Source organism: Taudactylus pleione, unplaced genomic scaffold (genome assembly GCF_031769625.1).
Source record: "Taudactylus pleione unplaced genomic scaffold, aTauple2 ptg000095l, whole genome shotgun sequence".
Lineage (NCBI taxonomy): Eukaryota > Metazoa > Chordata > Amphibia > Anura > Myobatrachidae > Taudactylus > Taudactylus pleione.
In genome coordinates this window covers 21,345,475-21,366,259 of record NW_028284497.1, presented here as the reverse complement: position 1 = coordinate 21,366,259, position 20,785 = coordinate 21,345,475, and the positions used below count along the sequence as shown (strand labels likewise).

At 40.9% G+C, this 20,785-nt stretch overlaps 1 protein-coding gene across 1 annotated transcript in view; it reads right to left on the bottom strand.

The window, feature by feature from the left end:
• Nucleotides 1-20,785, bottom strand: part of SHC3 (SHC adaptor protein 3) — a 206,523-nt gene that overhangs the window by 115,313 nt on the left and 70,425 nt on the right. Inside the window, exon 2 of the mRNA XM_088470053.1 lies at nucleotides 13,943-14,561. Within this exon, the coding sequence (XP_088326179.1) occupies nucleotides 13,943-14,479 (537 nt within the window). The 5' untranslated portion in view covers nucleotides 14,480-14,561. The remainder of the gene's footprint in view (nucleotides 1-13,942; nucleotides 14,562-20,785) is intronic.

The following is a 20,785-nucleotide window of genomic DNA, read 5'->3' as shown; positions in this document are numbered from 1 at the left end:
ACACAGAAATACCTCAGTCCCCCGGCCGTCTGAAGCCCCGCCTACTCACAGGTCCGTCTGAAGCTCCGCCCCCCAGACTGTCTGAAGCATTTCAACATCATGCATTCTGAAGCCCCGCCCCAAACCACCCAAAGCTCTGCCCCTCTGATCGTTCTAAGCTCCTGTCACCACCCCGATCACTCACCTCCCAGCTGCCTGGGCTGAAACAGCACCCGTTCACACAGAAATACCTCAGCCCCCATGCCGTCTGAAGCCCCGCCTGCTCACAGGTCCGTTTGAAGCTCCGCCCCCCAGACAGACTGAAGCATTTCAACATGCATTCTGAAGCCCCGCCCCCAAACCACCTGAAGCTTCGCCCCCTCAGATTGTTCTAAGCTTTACCACCATTCTGAGCATGGTAGTGAAAAAGAAAGGTGGCAAGGTATAGCAATGCGATCTGGGCTGTCACTCATTGGAGCAGACAGGCCCCTGCAGTAACATGTTCCGTGACAGCCAGCCTGAGATGGCATCTTTCACAGCACAGCAGACTGCAGGGCTCTGCTCTCAGTCTGCTGGTAGCAGTTCAGGGGTCAATGAATGGGATAAGAAGGAGTCAGCATTTAGCAAGTGAGCAGAGAAAAAAAAAAGGAGAGTGTGTGCAAGGAGTGAGAATCCATGTGAGTAGGAGACCAGATTCAGTGCCTGATGGTTTGTCTGGGGGTGCAGGGAGAAGAGGAACCTGCTCTGGGACAGAATCCAGTGAGTATCTTATCTATGTATTTTTTTTTATTAGAATACTGCCCATTTGAGCCTTAAGCTGGGTACACACTAGACGATATGTCACATATCGGGCCCATAACGGCCAGTGTGTACCCGCTATGTCGCTGACGATGCATGCACCCAACAATGCAAATTAAATGCCCATCCAGTTGTGATGTCTTTCTAGACATCAAGCGGCCCATTGTGTGTAATGGGATGTAGTTATGATACAGTCTCAATCCCGACACTACAATCCCGGCAGGGGATTTAACATAGGCGTCGAAATACCAACACCTATGTTAATCCCGACGCCGGGACCCCTTCAGGACACCGGACCGATCGTCCAGCGCCGAGGTAAATAGCTATGAAACCGGGGATTGGGGGGGTTAGGTTTATTGACCCTCCCGGGCGGACTTAGGGTTAGGCACCCCCCGGGGAGGGTTAGGCTAGGGGAAGGGGGGGTTAGGTTTAGGCACTAGGAGGGAGGTTAGGGACCCCCTGGGAGGGTTAGGGAGGGGGGTTAGGTTTAGAAGCTAACTGAGGGGGTTAGGGTTAGGCAATAGGGGGGAGGTTAGGGTTAGGCACCCCTAAAGGAGGGTTTGGTGGAGGAGAGGGGAGGGTTGGATTACTTACCTCTGCTGTCAGGATGTCCTCAGCGTCGGGCTAGCACTGTTGAGATTTGAATCGGCGGCTGTGTAACACCTACCAAATTGGCCGCTCGGTCGGCAGGACTGCCAGTCGGACACTTAAGTCTGTACCCAGCTTAAGGCATCACATTTGATGTAGCTGTGTCCTAAAATTAGCTAAAATTATAGCCACACCCACTTGCATGGTGGTCATGCCTACTTTAATGGCATGATGTGGAAACCCCCCTCTAGAAATACTGCGTTTGTCTCTGTATAGATAGATAGATCTATAGCAGCTTGTTGTTTGATTTATCCCACTGCAGGGGCCATGGTGTGTAGCTGTGTATGGCGGTCATTTGGATGCTTGGTGTATTATATGACAGGTACTGATGTTCTTTGCATTATATGGCAATCACTGCAATTCTGTTTTATATGGTGGTCACTGTAATGCACTCTGTATTACTGTATATGGTGGTCACTGCGATGCTCAATGCATTATATGGTGGCCACTGCAACTGTATAATATGGCAGTCACCGAGTTGCTTTCTGTATTATATGTGGCAATGCCCTCTATGAAATTAGCCACACCCACTGCACATGCCAGACTCCTTGTGTAGACTACACCCACACCACACTGGTCATGCCCCCGCATCACTAGTCACACCAACACAGCGCTTGTCACATTCCCTGCAGTAGCACACAATAGGCCCTTCATAAATTTCAGCTCCAGGCCCATGTGTACCTTAATCTGGCACTGGGAGGGGGGAGTGTTCTGCTGGGGCTGGGGTGTTGGTAAGGGGGGGTGTGCTGCTGGTGCTGGGGTGTTGGTAAGGGGGGAGTGTTCTGCTGGTGCTGGGGTGTTGGTAAGGGGGGAGTGTTATGCTGGTGCTGGGGTGTTGGTAAGGGGGGGTGTGCTGCTGGTGCTGGGGTGTTGGTAAAAGGGGGGAGCGTGCTGCAAGTACTGAGGTGTTGGTAAGGCGGGAGGTGTTGCTGCTGGTGTAAGGGAGGGGGGGTGTAACTGCTGCTGGTATTAGGGCGTTGGTCCAGGGGGGAGCGAGTATTGGAGGCAGGCTCAGCAACATAAAGTGGCAAGGTACCCCTTACCGTTGAGCGGTATCCATATACACTTGTAGCCCTTTTCACTGGGGGGCAACATAACCAAGGTACACCTTACCACTGAGGCAGTAGGCTCCTCCACATACCCAGATACCACTCACCACTGGAGGCAGGCTCCTACACATACCCAGGTATCACTTACCAATAGAGACAGGCTCCTACACATACCCAGGTACCACTTACAAATAGAGACAGGCTCCTACACATGCCTAGGTACCACTTAGCAATAGAGACAGGCTCCTATCCAGGTACCACTTAACCCTAGAGACTGACACTGACTACTGGAGGCAGTCTCATTCACATACCCAGATACTACTGAAGACCGGCTCCTACAATGTATTATAAAGGGCATCACTACATGTGGCATAATGTGTTATAAGGGGTATTACTGTGTAAGGCGCATTACTGTGCATGGCAATTATTCATCGTGAGGGGAGAGCTTGGGGGAAAGCCCAGCACCTCTGTAAGTGCTGGGAATGCCCCAAATTATGATGAATTGGGGGTGTTCAGCAAGGCCCCCCCCCCCCGATAGGTCACGCTCCCTTTGAGGAACGCCATCTGTAAGAACCTTTTTGTTAATGTCTTGAACCAGCCCTTATTAGAATGTAATCCTGGTGTGGCAGTACAACTTCATTTTTTAGCCAATTCATATTGTATGTTCTTATTCTGCCTGTATAAAAAAATATCATAGTACCAGATGTGCCTGCTATGTTGTACATAATTTTCAATATCTTTTCATATTCAGTATTTAAAATAAATTATATAATTATGTTAATTTCGCCTGCAGCTATTTGCTACTTTTACCTAAAGCTATATGTGTAAACTCAAGCAAGGTTTCTGAACAGTGTGAGATGTTTCATTTTCCTCTCCCGTAAGTTGCAGGAGTATCCCAAATTTGCGGGCACTCCCCTGCAACCCCGGAAGAGTAGGCAGCCCTCTCAGATCTTGCCCACTTCCTAGTGAACTAAGGGCCTGATTCAGACCGCTCGCTAAGATACATACTCTCGCTGCTGCCGATGGTATGCAGTGTGTATGCATTGTGCACATGCGCATACCTTAGCGAAAGGTCACAATGCATTCGCTCGCTGCACATAGACAGCCCAGCAGAGTGAGTGACAGGAGAAGCCGTTTGTAGGTGGTAACAGGGGCTGGCCATTAAAAACGGGGGAGTGGAGGTGCAAACGCAGGCGTGCCTGAGCATCTCAACAGCGTTTTAGAGGTGTGCATAATTATAAGACAGCATCATAGTACACGTCACCTGGCTTGTTTTTACACTGAAGTGCTCTCAGTGCTTGCGGCAGGGTATGGTCAACCTCAAGCGCTGCGATAGCATGCGATGTACCGATGGCTGCATACACTTCCTGAACATTATGTGCACAAGTGGGCGTCTGAAAACAGGCTGGTGGGTGTCTGCATACACTATGTGATCGCTCTCTAAGAAATACTGGGCGTGTTAAAGAAATGCTGTGTGGTGACACTGCCTGCGCAATTTGTATACACATCGTGCGAGCGATCGCATCTAGCGACCGGCTCTGAATCAGACCCAAAGTGGGCACTATGGGGGAGAGTAATGCCGCAATCGCACGTAATCAGTGAAGGGGCGGAGCCAAAATGACATGTCTCTAAGAAATGTATGTCATATTGGCCCCGCCCCCTCTTGATTAACCCGCAATTCATGGCTTAGTGACACGTAGCGTCAGGCTCCGTCCCCACCTCAAGTCAGCTGTGTCTCTCCTCTGGGCTGCTCCCAGATAAGAGACTCAAAAAGTATGCAAGTATGGTGCTGCGTAATATGGGCCTGATTCAGAGATATATGCTATTCCGATATTTTCGCAGTTGAGTGTTAATCAGTAATCTGCAAATGCATCTGAGTGGCAAGATGCATGCGTCAAAGTCCATTACTGTAGTCTGTCGCATCTACTATTTTCACACAAGGTGATTGACAGCTGGGCACCGTTTGGGGGAGATAATGGGGGCAGTGGCAGCGAAAACGCAGGTGTTTCAGGACCATTTTAAGAGTGGGTCACAGCCTAAGTCTGCATACAATATGGCTCCGGTGTCTCGGTACATGCGGCCATTCTGCACGACCATAGGGTTACTCAGAAGTCCGATTATCGAAGGATCTGCGACCATGGCTGCGTCTTTGTATGCAATCGCTTGGATCTGCAAAGCCGCATGCGGGCATCTCAATACATACCCCAGTTCCTGCATACAAAGACACAGCAGCTATGGCATTAACGTACCTCTCTGAATCAGGTCCTATTTATGCACAATATAGATAAATGTTAATAAATAAATTAATGCAAACTGGAAAATCAAGGTATACTAATTCTCTTTGTGATAAGTCTTAGCAAAAAATCCAAACTAATGTATTCGAGAGCTTTAATTTTTATTTGTCTAAACAAAGATGTATTAAAAAATTCAGAGACATAGTTGCCTCCTTGTCCATAACACTATATAATACTAAATATAGACTGCATGTTTTTGTGTATTTGTGATCAGTCTCGCTAATGGTGCATACACACGGTCAGATAAAAAGGACAATTTAAATGATAATGATATTGTTTGATCGTTTAAATCGTCCTTTTTTAAACCCCCTCTAACGACCAAACGATGGTCGATGCGCGGGTACGGATGGTCGATATTGACCGTCACCCATGCATGCAGGCCAACCTGGTCGATATCAAGCAGGTTAGCCTTTTTACTATAGGGACCCGCGTTATGTCATTTGGGGTTTCGTGCATGTTGCTGGATGTTCGAAATCGAACATGCAGGACGATCAGGCAATGATATCTGATTGTTGTCTAATAGTCCCGTGTGTATGCTCCATTAAAGATTAAGGGCTCTTTTTATTAAGCTATTTATCAATGTCTATCAATGGTGGAAGCTATCACCAATGTTAGCCATGTCCAGAGATATCTTTCCCATGCATTATATAGGAAAGCTTGTGAAATATATACCAAGGACAGCAGCTGCACAATTACTGTGCTCTGATCTGATGGTGAGGAGCGGTAAAGGAAAAAATAATTCATATCCTTTTTTTTAATTCTATTAATAATTTTTTTACAATTTTTATTGTTGTAAATAACAAAAGCAGACCACAGTGCAAATGCCTCATCAAAGTGATGGGCACAAATTACAACCAAAAACATAGAATGGCGGGGAAAAAATTAACAGTGAACAAAAATCATGTATTTGTATTTACCAGTATAGTAAAATATACCTTTTGTGAGAATATCCTTAATAGTTCAATATAATAAGGTTCAAAATAATGAATATAAAATTAAATTAGGGATGATAGTGAAACAATAATTAGAGAAGTATCATCTGGAAAGATTCTTTCTTTTTAGTGACCTGTGATGTTAAATCACTTTACACCTGTATACGTCAAGCTGACGGTTGTGCTCACACTTATCACTATCTAAATCATAAGTCGAATCTTCCAAACTCACAAATCAATTTCATTATGAGTAGTATAGAATTTATATTAAACCATAACTACCTCTGGCACCAGAACCAATTTTTTAAACAAGTAACTGGCACCGCGATGGGTAGCCGATTCGCACCCAGTTATGCAAATCTCTTTGTCGCTAAATGGGAGGACGACTTCATTTGGCATAATAATCCATTTCAAGATCACTTGAGGCATTGGAAGAGATTCATAGACGATATCATCTTTATTTGGGAAGGAGTTGAAAACACTTTAACTCAATTCTTGGCATATCTGAATAACAATGACCTCAACCTTGAGTTCACCCATAATTATAGCAAGAGGTCAATACAATTCCTGGACCTAGAAATATATATAGAAGAGAACACTATACACATGCGCACCTTCTTCAAAAAAGTAGACTGCAATAATTATCGACTCTCATCAAGCAATCACCATCCCAAATGGATTGGGAACATACCAGGAGGGCAGTTTCAACGAATAAAAAGAAATTGCACAAAGAATGAAGAATTTAAAATACAAACTGAACTTTTAAAACAAAGATTTCTTGAGAGGGATTACCCAGAAAAACAAATTGATATCAGCCTTGAAAAGATCAAAAAACGAGAGAAGATCTACTGCAATACAAGAAAAAGAAGCAGAATCCCGACAATATTTTATTTATTACACATTATAACAGCTATACTAAAGGTTTAGAACAAAGCCTAAAAAAACACTGGCATCTATTAAAATTAGATTCAGAAATAAAGGACCTAATACCAATCAAACCAAAAATTGTGTACAAGAGAGCACAAACACTCCAGAATGTGCTAACAGCCAGCTGCATACCACCAGAAAAACCATCTTCCACCCTACTTCAGAAAGGATTCCACTTCTGTTTAAATTGCAAAGCATGCAAAGAAACTGGAATCAACAGCACCAAAGTAACAACAAACTTTCGCTCCAACACTAGGAACATGGAATTTGAGATAAAACATAACCTCTGCTGTAACACAGAAGGTGTGGTTTATTTACTGGAGTATCCTTGTGGACTCCAATACATTGGTCGTACCATTAGGAAATTAAAGACAAGAATAGGAGAACACATCAATAACATCAAAAAAGGCTTCACAGCACACAGTGTGTCGAATCATTTTTTGTTGCACCATCAGAAGAATCCAAGAGGGTTAAAATTCCTAGCAATCAAAAGAATATAGAAGAATTGGAGAGGAGGCCATTATATAGAAAAATTTTCAAAGTCTGAAACTAAATGGATCTACAAAATAAGTACCCTCCATCCAAAAGGTCTAAACATTGATTTTGACCTGGGAGCTTTCCTTAAAGTCTGAATAATTATTAAATTAACATTAGCTCGAACTCTTTTATACAACTACGTTGACCTATTTATTTAAGACCTGGCAATAATCTGTATACACTGTTGCGCTTAATTGGTATCATGATTAAAAGATTACCTATAGCTCCTTTTAATTTTATTTTCATTTTTCATTCCTATTTATTTTCATTTTTTATTTTATTTTTTCTATTATCATCATATATTTTAACCAGCAACACCAATATATATATTTTTAGAAATATTTTTATAAAACATATATTTATAATTTTTATATATTTTTATAAAATATATATTTTATATTTTTAATTTAATAAAGATTGATCTTCATATTTAAAGTAATTAGTGACATTGTAAACCAACATCAAGTAGGAATTAAGCCGCTAATTGCAAATTCCAACAAAGGAGACAATCAGAACACTCCTTCAGGGATTTAAGAAGGCAAATTCCTTATCACAGACACCTTGAAAAAGTCACTGAGTGACGAAACGCGTTGGTGCAAGAGGGACCCCGTACTGACGTCACAGACAGAGAAAGCGTGAGCACACGAGGCGGCAGAAACTCCCGATTCCGGCTCGTCACATAGAGCCAGGGAGAAAGTACAGCCCGGACCAGCAGAAGCAGGACGCTCATAGCGCACAGCTGAATGAACCTGCCAGGACACCTCAGCCCTTGCTGCCGTTAGGGTAAGATAGGGTGAGTCCACACATTTAGTCCACAGTTTGTCAGACATTGCCGGTCTTTAATTATTGTTTCACTATCATCCCTAATTTAATTTTATATTCATTATTTTGAACCTTATTATATTGAACTATTAAGGATATTCTCACAAAAGGTATATTTTACTATACTGGTAAATACAAGCGCGTCTATTTACACGCAAAAATTATTTCGTTTTAATCAGTTTCACTGATTAAACCAATTAGACAGCTGCTTACACCAAGATTAGGAGCGCACGTTAATACGTATTTAAAAAATCATGTATGCAGAACATCGACAAAACATCACATATATATCATGGAATGAGGAAAACAAAATAGGCATTTGAACAGAAAACTGTTAAAACAAGTAAAATATACTCAAGGTCTAATACCGGACTTCAAGTGCAGTGCATATACTTACCCTCTGCCAGGCTATAACACTGGGAGGCTGAGCATCATGAATGTACCTAGATTTCTGCTACAGCACATACATTTTCAGGGTAAGATGAGTGCATGTGTAGAAAGGTACACGGACAGAAGGAAGAAGTTAGGCAGGCGGTGGTGTCACTACTGAAGCACAGTAGATGAGCACAAGTGCACCTTGTTTAGCAGAGCACCGCTGAAGCAAGATTACATTTTGCAGAGAAAGATTACTGTTATGAGATAAAGGGGTAGAGGGTTTAGGACCATTTCTTGCCGTGCATAAGGACTTGCTTATTGCACCAACTCTGAGATGGCAGATGTAACTATTTATAAAAAAAAAACCCCGTCATTGCCATTCTTATGTTATGTAAGCATGTATTTAAAGTAAAATACAATTCTATATGTGTTTTAACGAGAGTAATTGTTTTGCAATGTTAGGGAGTAAATGGTAACTGTTTATGAAGGTAGGGTGATTTTTTTTCAGACATGGGGAACTATTTATCACTTTTGACCAAAAAGAACAATTTTCTATCTCTGCACTTGGAATTGACAGTTTTTTGTTTTTTTTATTTGTGGTAATTTAACAATAAAGTAAACTGCACTGGGGTAGCTGAGAGATGTTCAGCCCTTGAAAATACTATCTTGCAGTGAATAGAAGACACTTACTGCCTCGCCAGTCTGTCCACATGCCCAATGTGCATATGTTACCAAGCTTTGCCAGGTCACACACGGCCACTGCTCTGCCGCGGACCTAGGCTTCCAGTTGTACATACTATAATTAGATAGACAAACAGATGGGTGTGGTACAATATATTGACATGAGAAATGCTGACATGGTCATAATGTCAACATTGTCCATGCTGACAGTCATCATGTATACACTGATGAAATGTTGACATGTTAGAATGTCGACATATAGTCCCTGGTCCAGCAGTGACTTACCAGCTCCTAGTCCTTCCATCCCACAGCATAACCCTAATGTTGACATTATGCCTGTCCACATTTTAATAATGTCGACATCATAACTGTCTACATCCCTAGATAGACGGACGGACGGACAGATTACTGTCCTATAATGACATAAACATTTCGGATAGGATTACTATCAAGCCTCAGTAACTGTGTGCATACTGTGTTTGTTGCTTTAAATGTATCTAAACTGCTTTATTCAGAAGGATACATGAACAAAGCTTCAATGAGGGTTGTGCTCAGCATTACCCTGAACAACACAACTGGAGTGTATAAAATGTTCAACTTGATAATATTGTTTGTTTTTCATACTTACTATGTGTATATGTGTAATCATTGTCTTAGGGGGGAAAACAATCAGCATACAAATGGGTCGCACTCCAGATCCATTCATCACTTCTCCTTTTTACTGAGACCCACATCCCAAAATTGTGAAACACTGCTGTGCTTTCTAGTCGCTGAAAAACTGGGATTGTCAACTGTATGCTGTGGAAAATGCAATTAACCCCACCACAAGTATGGACTTCTTTCATTACATTTCCATATATTTTCCAAAGTTCCCAATATCCAGTGGTTGCTCTGACAACTATATGCCTGTGATACTGCAAAGAAATCAATAGATGTCTAGCATGCTCTATTTAAATAGAGGTGTGGTCATACTGCTATGGATCAATCAAAAGGGAGGACAATATTAAACTAAGCAATGAGAATTTGACACAGTAAAAATAAGAAAGCCTTGCAGCTTTTTGTCTTCTAACTAATTGTGCATATATTGCACAAACATTGTCATTGGCTGTAATGAAATGACCACTTGATCACATAATTATGCTTACAAATGCAAATAACAATCTAATGATAGCAGCAAAAATCATTTACCCTTTTAATGTACTTCCAGCAAACCTATTGGTAGGCACTTGCAATGTATATGAATTTGCATAACTATTTAAAAATAAGATGACACTGATAATTGGTGTCCTGTCAAATTCCCCACTTAGTAGTAATTATACAATCTATTAAATACTTGAAACATCTATGAAATGTAATTTTAATTATATTTTTGTTCATAATCTATTTAATGTACTAGTCTATTTAATGGAATACAGTTAATAAAGGTAAGTTACTACTGTTTAGAGTGTTTTGTTTATACCTGGAGGTTCGTGAATCTGTGCTTGTTCAGTGATACAAAGCCACTAAAGTGTGTTTGAAACAATTAACTGACATCATATTACTGTATTGTGTAAATAAATACCCTTCAAGTAACAGACCAAGGGAGGTATTTATCAAAGACTGGAGAGAGAGAAAATTGTGAGAGATAAAGCACTAACCAATCAGCTTCTAACTTACATTTTACAGGCGGTGTCGAAAAATGACAGTTAGGAGCTGATTGGTTAATACTTTTTCTCTCACAATTTTATCTCTCATCAAGCTTTGATTCATAGACCCCAAAGCGGGGAGAGAGATAAAATTGGAACAAATAAATTACCAACCAATCAGCTCTTAACTATCATTTTTTAAACACAGCCTGCGACCCGCCTTACCTGTCCCCTTATGTCCGGGTGCAGTCTGAGTCTTCTCCGAGGGCCCTGGCTAGCGCTGGCCCCCGGAACGGCCACCGAGATCCCCAGATTAGTACTGGCGTTGCGGCACCGGAGGGGTGACGGAGTGGCAGCGCAGACGTCCCACGGATAGTCTGCTGCTGCGCGCTCTTCTTTGTAAAAGTAAAATAAAGAAAATTATCTTTAGGGGCTGAAGAACAGCCCCCCTGCAAAATGGTGACCCGACTCCGGCCAGGCACCAATGAAACTGAGGTGCCTCTGGCTTGGGGGCAGGGTACAGGGAGAGTGGACCCAATGCATCCTGGAGCTGAAAGCTTCAACTACGTGGTGCCTGGATTGGTTCCCATCACCTACACCCCAAGGTCTCCCTGTGGAGCCTATGGACCCTGAACAAAAAATGTAAATTGGAAGCTGATTGGTTAGTACTTTATCTCTCACAATTTCATCTATCTCCCAGCTTTGATACATAGGGCCCTAATTCATGTTATATCCCAGCAGAAATTATACAGATGTAATCACCAAGTGTGAGGGAATCTAACTGAGCCAATGCGAATCTCATCTCTTTATTTGAAGCCTTAACACGCCCATCAAACTTTACACTTAAATACATCAAAATAGTCCTGTTTTTTGTGAGACAGTCACATTTTTCAACAAATGGTTCATGGTGAATGTATTGAGGCAAAACCAATGCCAATTACAGACATGGATGACTGAGCACAGAGCCAGATCAAAACCCCATGGAGCCATAGGCAACATACTGGTTTGGACCCACTTACCCACTGTTTGTTAAAAACACACAAGACACTGCTAATTAGGACCTAGGTAGGAGCCTAGTTAACGTAATGGATGACACATCTATGAGTGGGCAAGGTGTGGAAAGAGTGGATCAGGGGAATAAATTATATTATATTTGGAAGTTTTGGTCTCAAAAGCCAGACCATAAATACTTGTTGTAATTCCTTTAGTTACACAAGAGGAGCATCAGAATTGCTTTTAGAGAGGTGGAATGTGCCCACATAATGCTAGATGACTGAATGAAGGCATGTCCACCAGAATATACTGTATCTGACAACAACTGTTTTATGTGTAGGCAGGTTACTTGAATGGCCCTAACCACTTGAGATAGCCCAATTTTGGTAGCTATACAGTGGGACAACCATATTGCATCCAATAAGGCATAACCTATATGACAGTACCATATAAAACACTATATGTTGGACACCAGATTAACCCTAACTGGTATTTCTGGTTGTAACCTTCTGGATGCATATTTACAGAGCAAGACATTATATTTTTTACTTCAAAACCAGGATATCCAGATAGGTCGTATATGTAGTTCGATTTGCATACAAAATTCAATATAAATAGTTTCCCTTCATCACAGAAGTAAGGCCATAGCTAACCAGCTACCTGATAAAATGTCCATATAGTGCATCTCCATCCCTGGACAACAGAGCTGTGGTAGTAATTCTTCTGGCATATGGTTTGGATTCGATCCTTTCCTCTTACATTAGCCATTTTAACAACTGTATGCAAACCCTTCAAGCAACATTGCAAGGCTAATGCCGGAGAATGGGCTTCATTCAAAATGCACCCTACTTTATTGATGCTCAACACGGAACTAGAGAAGGGCCATGTCATTCTAAGGATGTTTTCTTTTCTAATACATTTTGTCTGAACAAATATTCCTTTCAGCATATATCTATAATGCAGAAATGTTATGAAATGGAACCTTCCTGACAAAGAAGCCTTTTTTCCCACTTGACATGTAGTCCTTACAGAAATACACACAAGCTCACCTTGATATAGAGAAAATGTTTTTTTAAGTCATGACAACTTTATAAAAAAGCAAGTATGCCAGGCTTTCACCGTGTCCAGGAATCATTCATCACAATCATCAAAATCACTGACTTCATTTTAAATTCAAAATCAAAATGATCTTCAATAATCAAAAAAATTGAAATCCAAATCTAGACTCTAGAATGCATATGTGTTTGTTACCAGTGAAAGATGAGGACTTAACACTGAAAAAAAATAGTATTTCAGTATAAGAAGCATAGATGCTTGGCAAAATGAACTTTCAGCAGGTATAAAAACACCAGTGAAGGCATTTACTTGAAATACTGTAAGCACAATTCGTTCCTGAAAATAAACTATTATTGACATGCAAATGTCAATATATATTTTTATGTGAATGCCAGATGTACAGATAAACAATAGACATATCTGAATTGCCACCCATATGGAAAGGTGAAGAAGTTTAAACGTGTGTGTGTCCACACACATATTGTCATTTCTGTCCTTTTGCTTTTCTTTTCCATAAGGACACACACATATGGACTGCAGTAACCATAACATATCGCACCTTCACACTGCAATTTTTAAAAGTACACAAATAGAGGTATTCCACTCCAGTAATAATTGTATAAAATGGTGATATAATGATGTTGCCTTCTAGTAATCAACAGTGTTGCTGTTTAAGAAGTAGACATACATGCAACAGTTCTTTCTTATGTTATGTGAATTGCATTGCCTTTGTGAGCCTGGGAAGTGTGTGTGTGTGTGTGTGTGTCCATCTGATTGCAAATGTGAATGTGTACATTGGCTGTAGAGCACACAAGTTCTGGAAATCGCACAATGACATAGAAACACGCACAGCATAAAGAGCGCTTTGAGTGCGATTTTGCTCATATTATTTATAGAGATTTTCCAATCAGCATGTAAGGGATTTGCATAACATCAGCGCTGCAATCATACAGTCACCATGCCTGCCTTTGGCTTCACGGACATAGAAATCCAATCTCACCATCAAATATCAGTATCCCACCAACATGACAGGGCTCCTTCTATTTGCAGGTAAAGCTCTGTATGTAATATTATTATTATTATTATGGAGACAACCTACAGCCAGTAGTATATGACAGCACATAACTTCCTGCAGACAGATGTAACTATAATAACACAGCTCATTGTCTACATGCAAACAGTTCATTGATTTAGCAGAAAGAGAGCTTTGCAGAAAATAGACCGACCTTCACTATGTACGTCACTCCAGGACCCTGGATCTTGTCATTGGAATGAAGCCATCCCCGGGAAGGTTTATTGACGAAGCTGCTACTTTGGTTCCAGTCTTCACCTCCCGAATGCGTCTCCTCCGAGCGTGTTTTTTTCCCAGCGCTCATCTTGCCCAAGTCCTGCTGCTGCGAACACGCGTGGGTAGGCACCGGGTTACATGTGGCGATGTCTGAGGATCCTGCTATACTGGCAGCGGGAGAGCTGCCCTGTGACTTGGAGCCTGCGAGCTCCTTCACTGCAGAGGAGAGGTTCCTGATGCCCAACAGGCTGCCCGTGCTGGAGAGTTTCATGTGAGACACTTTGTGGATGAATGTGCAGAGAGAGCTGGCTCCATCTTCTTGCTCCTTCTGGAGCTCTGAGGTCGGAATGGCAGCTGGGGGACCGGCGGAGGCGGCTGCAGAGACCTTACTGCTCATGGACAGGTTGTGCAAGAGATCGTCCACCGGTGTCACAGACTCATTTCTGAAGCGGTTATACTTGGTACGTTGAAGCATGCCCTTCTATCTAGCTACTGTCATACACTGTGCCAGCCTAAGAGCTACCTGAGCTAACATTGCCAGAGATTCACAGAGTGACCTGTAAAACCGAATGCAAATCATTAAAGAGTGTAACAAAACTGTAAAAAATAAATAATAACATAAATAGGAATTGCTGATTGTTCCCCCCAGCTAGAATAAAAATATGGATGTACGTCCTATGGATATAGGCTGAGAGTGAAGGCAGGAGCAGGCAGCTCTATGTGACATTCCACTTCTGGTTAGAGAGCTGCCAACTCGCTGGCAGCAAAAGCATGACTCACACAAATGAGGAGACCCTTTCCAACAAAAGGCTCAGTGAACACTGCAAATCACTTCCTGTAGCACAAAAAAACATCCACCCACTTACAGCACACTAGAACCAATCAATTCTCAAATTTCCTTTCCCCAACTTCGCAAAGGGATCATTTCTTGAAGTTATGTCAATGTGTACACTCTCTGTAAAGGTGATGTACACCTGCAGTACCTATATCAAGTTACCTATAATATGGTCCTACCATATCTCATTCAATTACTTTAACAATCAGTAGTGTAAACTAATCATTTATTAAACTAACTCTAGTATAGCTACCTGATAGGCCTGTGTGTGGGGAGAGAGAGAGAAGGGCATATTTAGCAATTATTTTAGACCCGATAATTGTAATTTATTATCGCATCTATTCGCTGCAATAAGAAATAAAATGTCGCTTGAATGAAACAATAGATATCCCTCAGGGACAGGAGGTCTGCAAGTTGCCCATCTCTGCGATGTGTTCAGTGACCGCATCAGAGGCCTCTTCAATTCTCTATAGGGACTCCTGCGCATGTGCGATCTACTGACCACACATGTACGGCCACCATTGCCAGAACTCTCTCCCAGTAATTTTCGCAAAATGTAGCACATAGACCAGTGTTGGCTAACCTTGACACTCCAGCTGTTATGGAACTACATAACCCAGCATGCACTGCTACAGTTTTGCTATTAGGGCATGGTAAAACTGTGGCAGGGCATGCTGGGATATATAGTTCCACAACAGCTGGAGTGTCAAGGTTAGCCAACACTGCCATAGACTATTACAGGATAACGTCATCTGGAGATGGCGGTACCTATTGGGGCCAAAGCTTGGTAAATCTGTCAGCTTCACAGCCCCCATAAAAACCAATGGGGGATACTGCTGCTGTCGTAAATGGAGGGACTGAAGCAGATATCGGCGACATTCAGGGGATATTTAATATTTAACAGTATCCCCCGAAAAGAAAACAACCCACAAATATTATTTGATAAATAGGAGATAAGTAGAGAGGTAAAGATTACTGTAATAATGTTTTCTTGCATTTTCACAAATGATGTAGAGAATAGCAATTGTTTTATCTATAAACTGTTATCTATCTGCTAAAGAACAGATAACTATTATTATTCCTTTTATTTATAAGGTGCCTCAAGGGTTCCTTATCACTGTAAAAGGAAATAAAATTGACAACAGGATACATAAGTACAGACATGAGATAAATTAAACTACTTTAAGTAATATTAATAATAAAGAATACGAATGACAGTTCTTCATTTAATGTGTCATATGTACAGTAGCATTACACAGTTTATAATGTTCAGGAAATAATTGACATGCAAGTTAAAGCTATGCAATTCACAGTTCTCAAACCAACATCAGACTTCTGAGGCTGCAAATGATTCCATACAATAGGGATGTAGAACAGATGATCTGCAAAGTCTACCACTGCAGCACATTTCATTAAGACCACACTATCACTATCACCCCACCCACCCAATGTACTAAAAGACTGCAGCACAGAAAGTACAACAGCTCTAAATAAACTTTCAGATTAAAATATTTAATTAGTCTAATTTATGACACATCAAATAAGTCAGCACCTCTGCTCCCCAGAGTGATGAATAATGGAAATGTCCTATTTAAAGTAAGAGCAAGTTTCTAGTGAAGTACAGAATAGCCTTTCATTAAGCACAACCTGCTGCAGTATTCTCACAGCATTCATCTTACCCCTTCTGTCTGCTAGCATAGCAACAATGAATACTCACATCGTGGATTGTTTCAGCTGTTACCTAACACAAAGAAAGACCTAACATTGACAAATGCCTCTCTTCATTAGATACAAATAAAAATTGCAAAATGTGAATGAAACTCTATTTATGTGAATGAAAGGGCTGGCTCGCATATCAATAATTCTGTGAATGAAGCAGGGCCATGCAGCCTCTGCCTGGCAATCCCTTGGGTGCTAACCATTCCATCCAATGAGAAGCAGCCCGGATGACTCATTCAACAAAGGCTTGCTAAATAGTGGAAGAGTCCATTTTGATCGCAGGCAGAATTCTTTATACGACAAAATCTAACCTAGTTACGCAGCTCAAAGGAACACAAATATATCTTCATAGTGCCAGAAAGAAACAGATGTTAAAGGCAAATTAGAAAAGAATGCATGTTGCTATTTGTTTGAGAAATACATTTCTCTGACAGATATTTAACTATACCTGTTTCATTCATGAATGTACTCATTCTGTCTAATATGCCTATTCCAGCACATTAAATTGACATATTGAGCAGCAGTGTTCTATACGATCTTCTTTTGGGTAATGGATTGTACAATATATATTCTGGAGATTTAACCATTTGCTAACATTATACAATAGTTGCGATTGTAAAGAAATATTGGTATGGAATATTCTATAGAGATTTAATGAAGATATACGTTACCCACAGACTGATCAGAAATCATAAAAATGTTTAAGCCACAATTTCATCTCTGTAATAAATTTGAGATGATAATACACCTCACTATTCTCAATTAAACCTGTCACACAGCAGCTTAGTATATCTGTTACGATCACTGACTTAAAATATTATGCTTTTACCTGGTAATACATAGGATACCTGTATATTGTCTTTAACGGTTTCTAATGAATAACCTAATTAAGAATAAAAAACGGTGTTATGGTGCCTATCCATTAACAGACATAGAAACGAGAGCACGATTACGACATTGTAATAATACTGTCGTATCTATGTCTGTGATGTGCCTACACCGAACATTCAGTCGTTCTGCAGGGACATCCATCATCCCTGTACATGCTCAACCTGATGTGATCGTCAGGTTGACCAGCATGTACGGGCGATGATTGATGCCGGAAACGACCAGCGCGCGCGTGCATCGCTGGTCATTTCCGACCTAAATGTGCCCGATACATGCGCGATTTGCTAGCAATTGCACGATAATGACGTCGTTATCGTGCAATCGCCTGCAAATATCGCTAAATGGATACCCCCCTAAAGGATTATCTTAATATGATATTTTCATAGACATTTCAAATTCTAGGAGTGACAGGGAAGTATATGTTTAAAACAAGGCTTAAATAAAGTAAGCCTTCCAAAAACCATGATAATGGGCACGATTCTATTCTATGCGATGTGAATAGCGCCGGGAGATAGCTTCCAGAGCTATTCAATTGTGCGTGGTGTTTAGTCGGAGAATGCCCGTTCTCGCGACTAAACACCCTGTTTAAGGCGCGATAACAGGCATTCCCCGACCTAACTTCCCAGCGCGAAGCTGTTTTCCCGGCGCTAAGGGCAGAAAACAGCCTCGCGCCGGGACTTTTGTCAGATTTCTGCTCTCATCCCCGGGGGGATGCGAGAAGACATCCTAGTCGGACTTGGCAGCGCGGTGTATTGAATAGCTCCGGGAGCTCACTCCCGGCGCTATTCACATCACATAAAATAGAATCGTGCCCATTGTGTTTATTGTATAAAGAGCTACAGTACACTTTTCTACAGTACTTCACATCATTTATATTAGATGTTACTGTTAAGAAGGAAAAATAATACTGCATAATAAATAACTTGTTTGTTTGTTTGTTTGTTTTTTTCTCCAGCTTTGTATATTATAGTCTACCAATAGGTTGATAAGCACCGGACCTGTACACAGGTCATATTACTTTCCAGTACCTAGACCTAAATTACACATTTACTTACATTTGATTTTTGACATTGTTTAAAAAAAAGATGTAAAAAGAAAAACATTCATTAGTAAGTAGATCCAGAAACACAACATTTAATTATATTGTCTAAAATCAATCACAAATCAATCAAAATCGACCTTTAGTAGATTTACCCCCGTATCTATCAGTTCTAACAATACAGTAAACTCTAGAAAATACCGGACTTCCACCCCAGTGTGTTTTTGCTGGCATTAAAAAATAAAACATTAAAAATGCAGCAACATTTTATTGATTTGATTTTAAATATTTTTTTTTGTCTAGCGTGAGTTCATGTTTTCTTATTATAGCTAATCGTAAAAATCAATCATAGAACAAATCAATAAAATATAATCTTATGCTACGCAATTAAATGAAATACTTTTTTGAATACAGTCATAAGAACCCCATTCAATGCATGGAAACATACTGAAAATGGATAGAAAAAGTGATCATGTGCCAGCTAGAACAGGTGTTGGGTAGCATAATGGTTATTTTGCTTTTTTTTCTGTACAGTAAAATTGCCCAGGGCTATATTTACTATATCACTTAATGTATTAACATGTTTTTAAGACTACAATGCTTTATTGTGTATTTCTCAAAATGGAGATAAGTGATAAAAAAAACCACTTCCTTAAATCTGTTTACTTGTCTTTCTGTGATGCCCTGACATTAGCTACATATTGTAATTCTATTTACTGTTAGTTCTTTCAGCACAGGAGGGGTTTGTAAAGCAAGAACATTAGCACAAACGGCAACATTGCAGACTACCTGACTTTCCAAGGGAACAATTCATATAGCTGCAAACAGGATGATATACTGTGAGAACCCTCCCTTAGCAACAAGGGTTGCCATGGAAACGCACATGAGAACAAGAATATGTTGGAATTTTTCAATGAAATTATTAGGATTTGATCGGAATAAAGAAAAACAAATAATGGTCAATTATTTATCGAAACATCGTGGGTGTAATAAAAGTTCGATGACGATATGCAGAATGGCCTTTGCCATACTTGTAACCAGGCAATTTTTAAAGGGAGTCAGTTTTCATTCAGATTAGGAAACACAGGTTTTATGTAAGCTTTTACTAAAGTAAAACGTCTGTGGATGTTCAGGATGCAATGAACATGACAGTATAATCTGCAAAACGAATTCAGTGCTGCACAGACTGCACAGTTACTGCAAACAAAAGCTCAATAATGTCAGTATCAGAAAATGAATAAGTGTTATATAAATAAGAATGAGTCTGGCTATGAATATGCTGACATATTGATATATATTGCAGATACTGGCATGAAAAAACTTGATTGGTAATGTTTTCAATTTCTGTTATAGAAATGAATGTTTCCATTATATGTTAATATCCTACAATAGAATGTGCAATTAATTATCGGTAAATCGTTATAGTGAGTACTAAGATCTTCCAGTCACTATCCTGAAGTCTTTATTACACATATGTTTTGGTTATTTAAATTATTATTTTTTTAAATAGAAAACTGAGATACCCAATTGCCAGGTTACTTATTGCCGCTCAATGCTTATTTTTAGCATTTCAAATGCAGTGAAATAAAACATCTATCCCCACTATTTAAACGTATACTATGCAAGCAAGCCAGGTCTCAATTCACAAGTCTTTAGCAAACAAATTTCCTTACTGTTTTCAATATATCATTCAAAGTGACCTTATTTGCCTTTTGTTTTTTTAATATGAAATAGACAGGATTAGTGAATATTTACACACACCACCTTTTTGACCCAATATGAAGAAGCATCTAGCATCAGGAGTGATGAGAATGGGTATGTACTGCTGGCTTTCGGGATGCCTCCTGTCAGAATACCGACAGCGACATCCCGATGGTTGTTACCCCTACAGGGGTCGGGTAAGTATACTTACCCTTCCCCACCTAACCCTCCCTTTCTGTAGCCTAACCCTCCCCACGTTGCACCCTATCCCTCCCCGTTAGTGCCTAAACCTAAATCTTCCCCCTTTATGCCTAAACCTAGCCTCCCCCCAGTGGTGCCTAACCCTAACCTTTCCTCCTAGGGGTGCCTAACCCTAACCTCCCCACCAAAACCTAAGCACAACCCCACTACGCTCCCTAAACCTAACCCTCTCCCCCCCGCGGCTAATGCTATGGGCACCCCAGACTTACCACGTTTGGGCTGGCGTCGGGATTAAGATAGGCGTCGGTATTTCGACGCCTATCTCAAGTCCCTTGTCGGGATTCCTCTGTCGGTATTGAGACCGGCGGCATCGCGGCCGCCGGTCTCATAACTACATC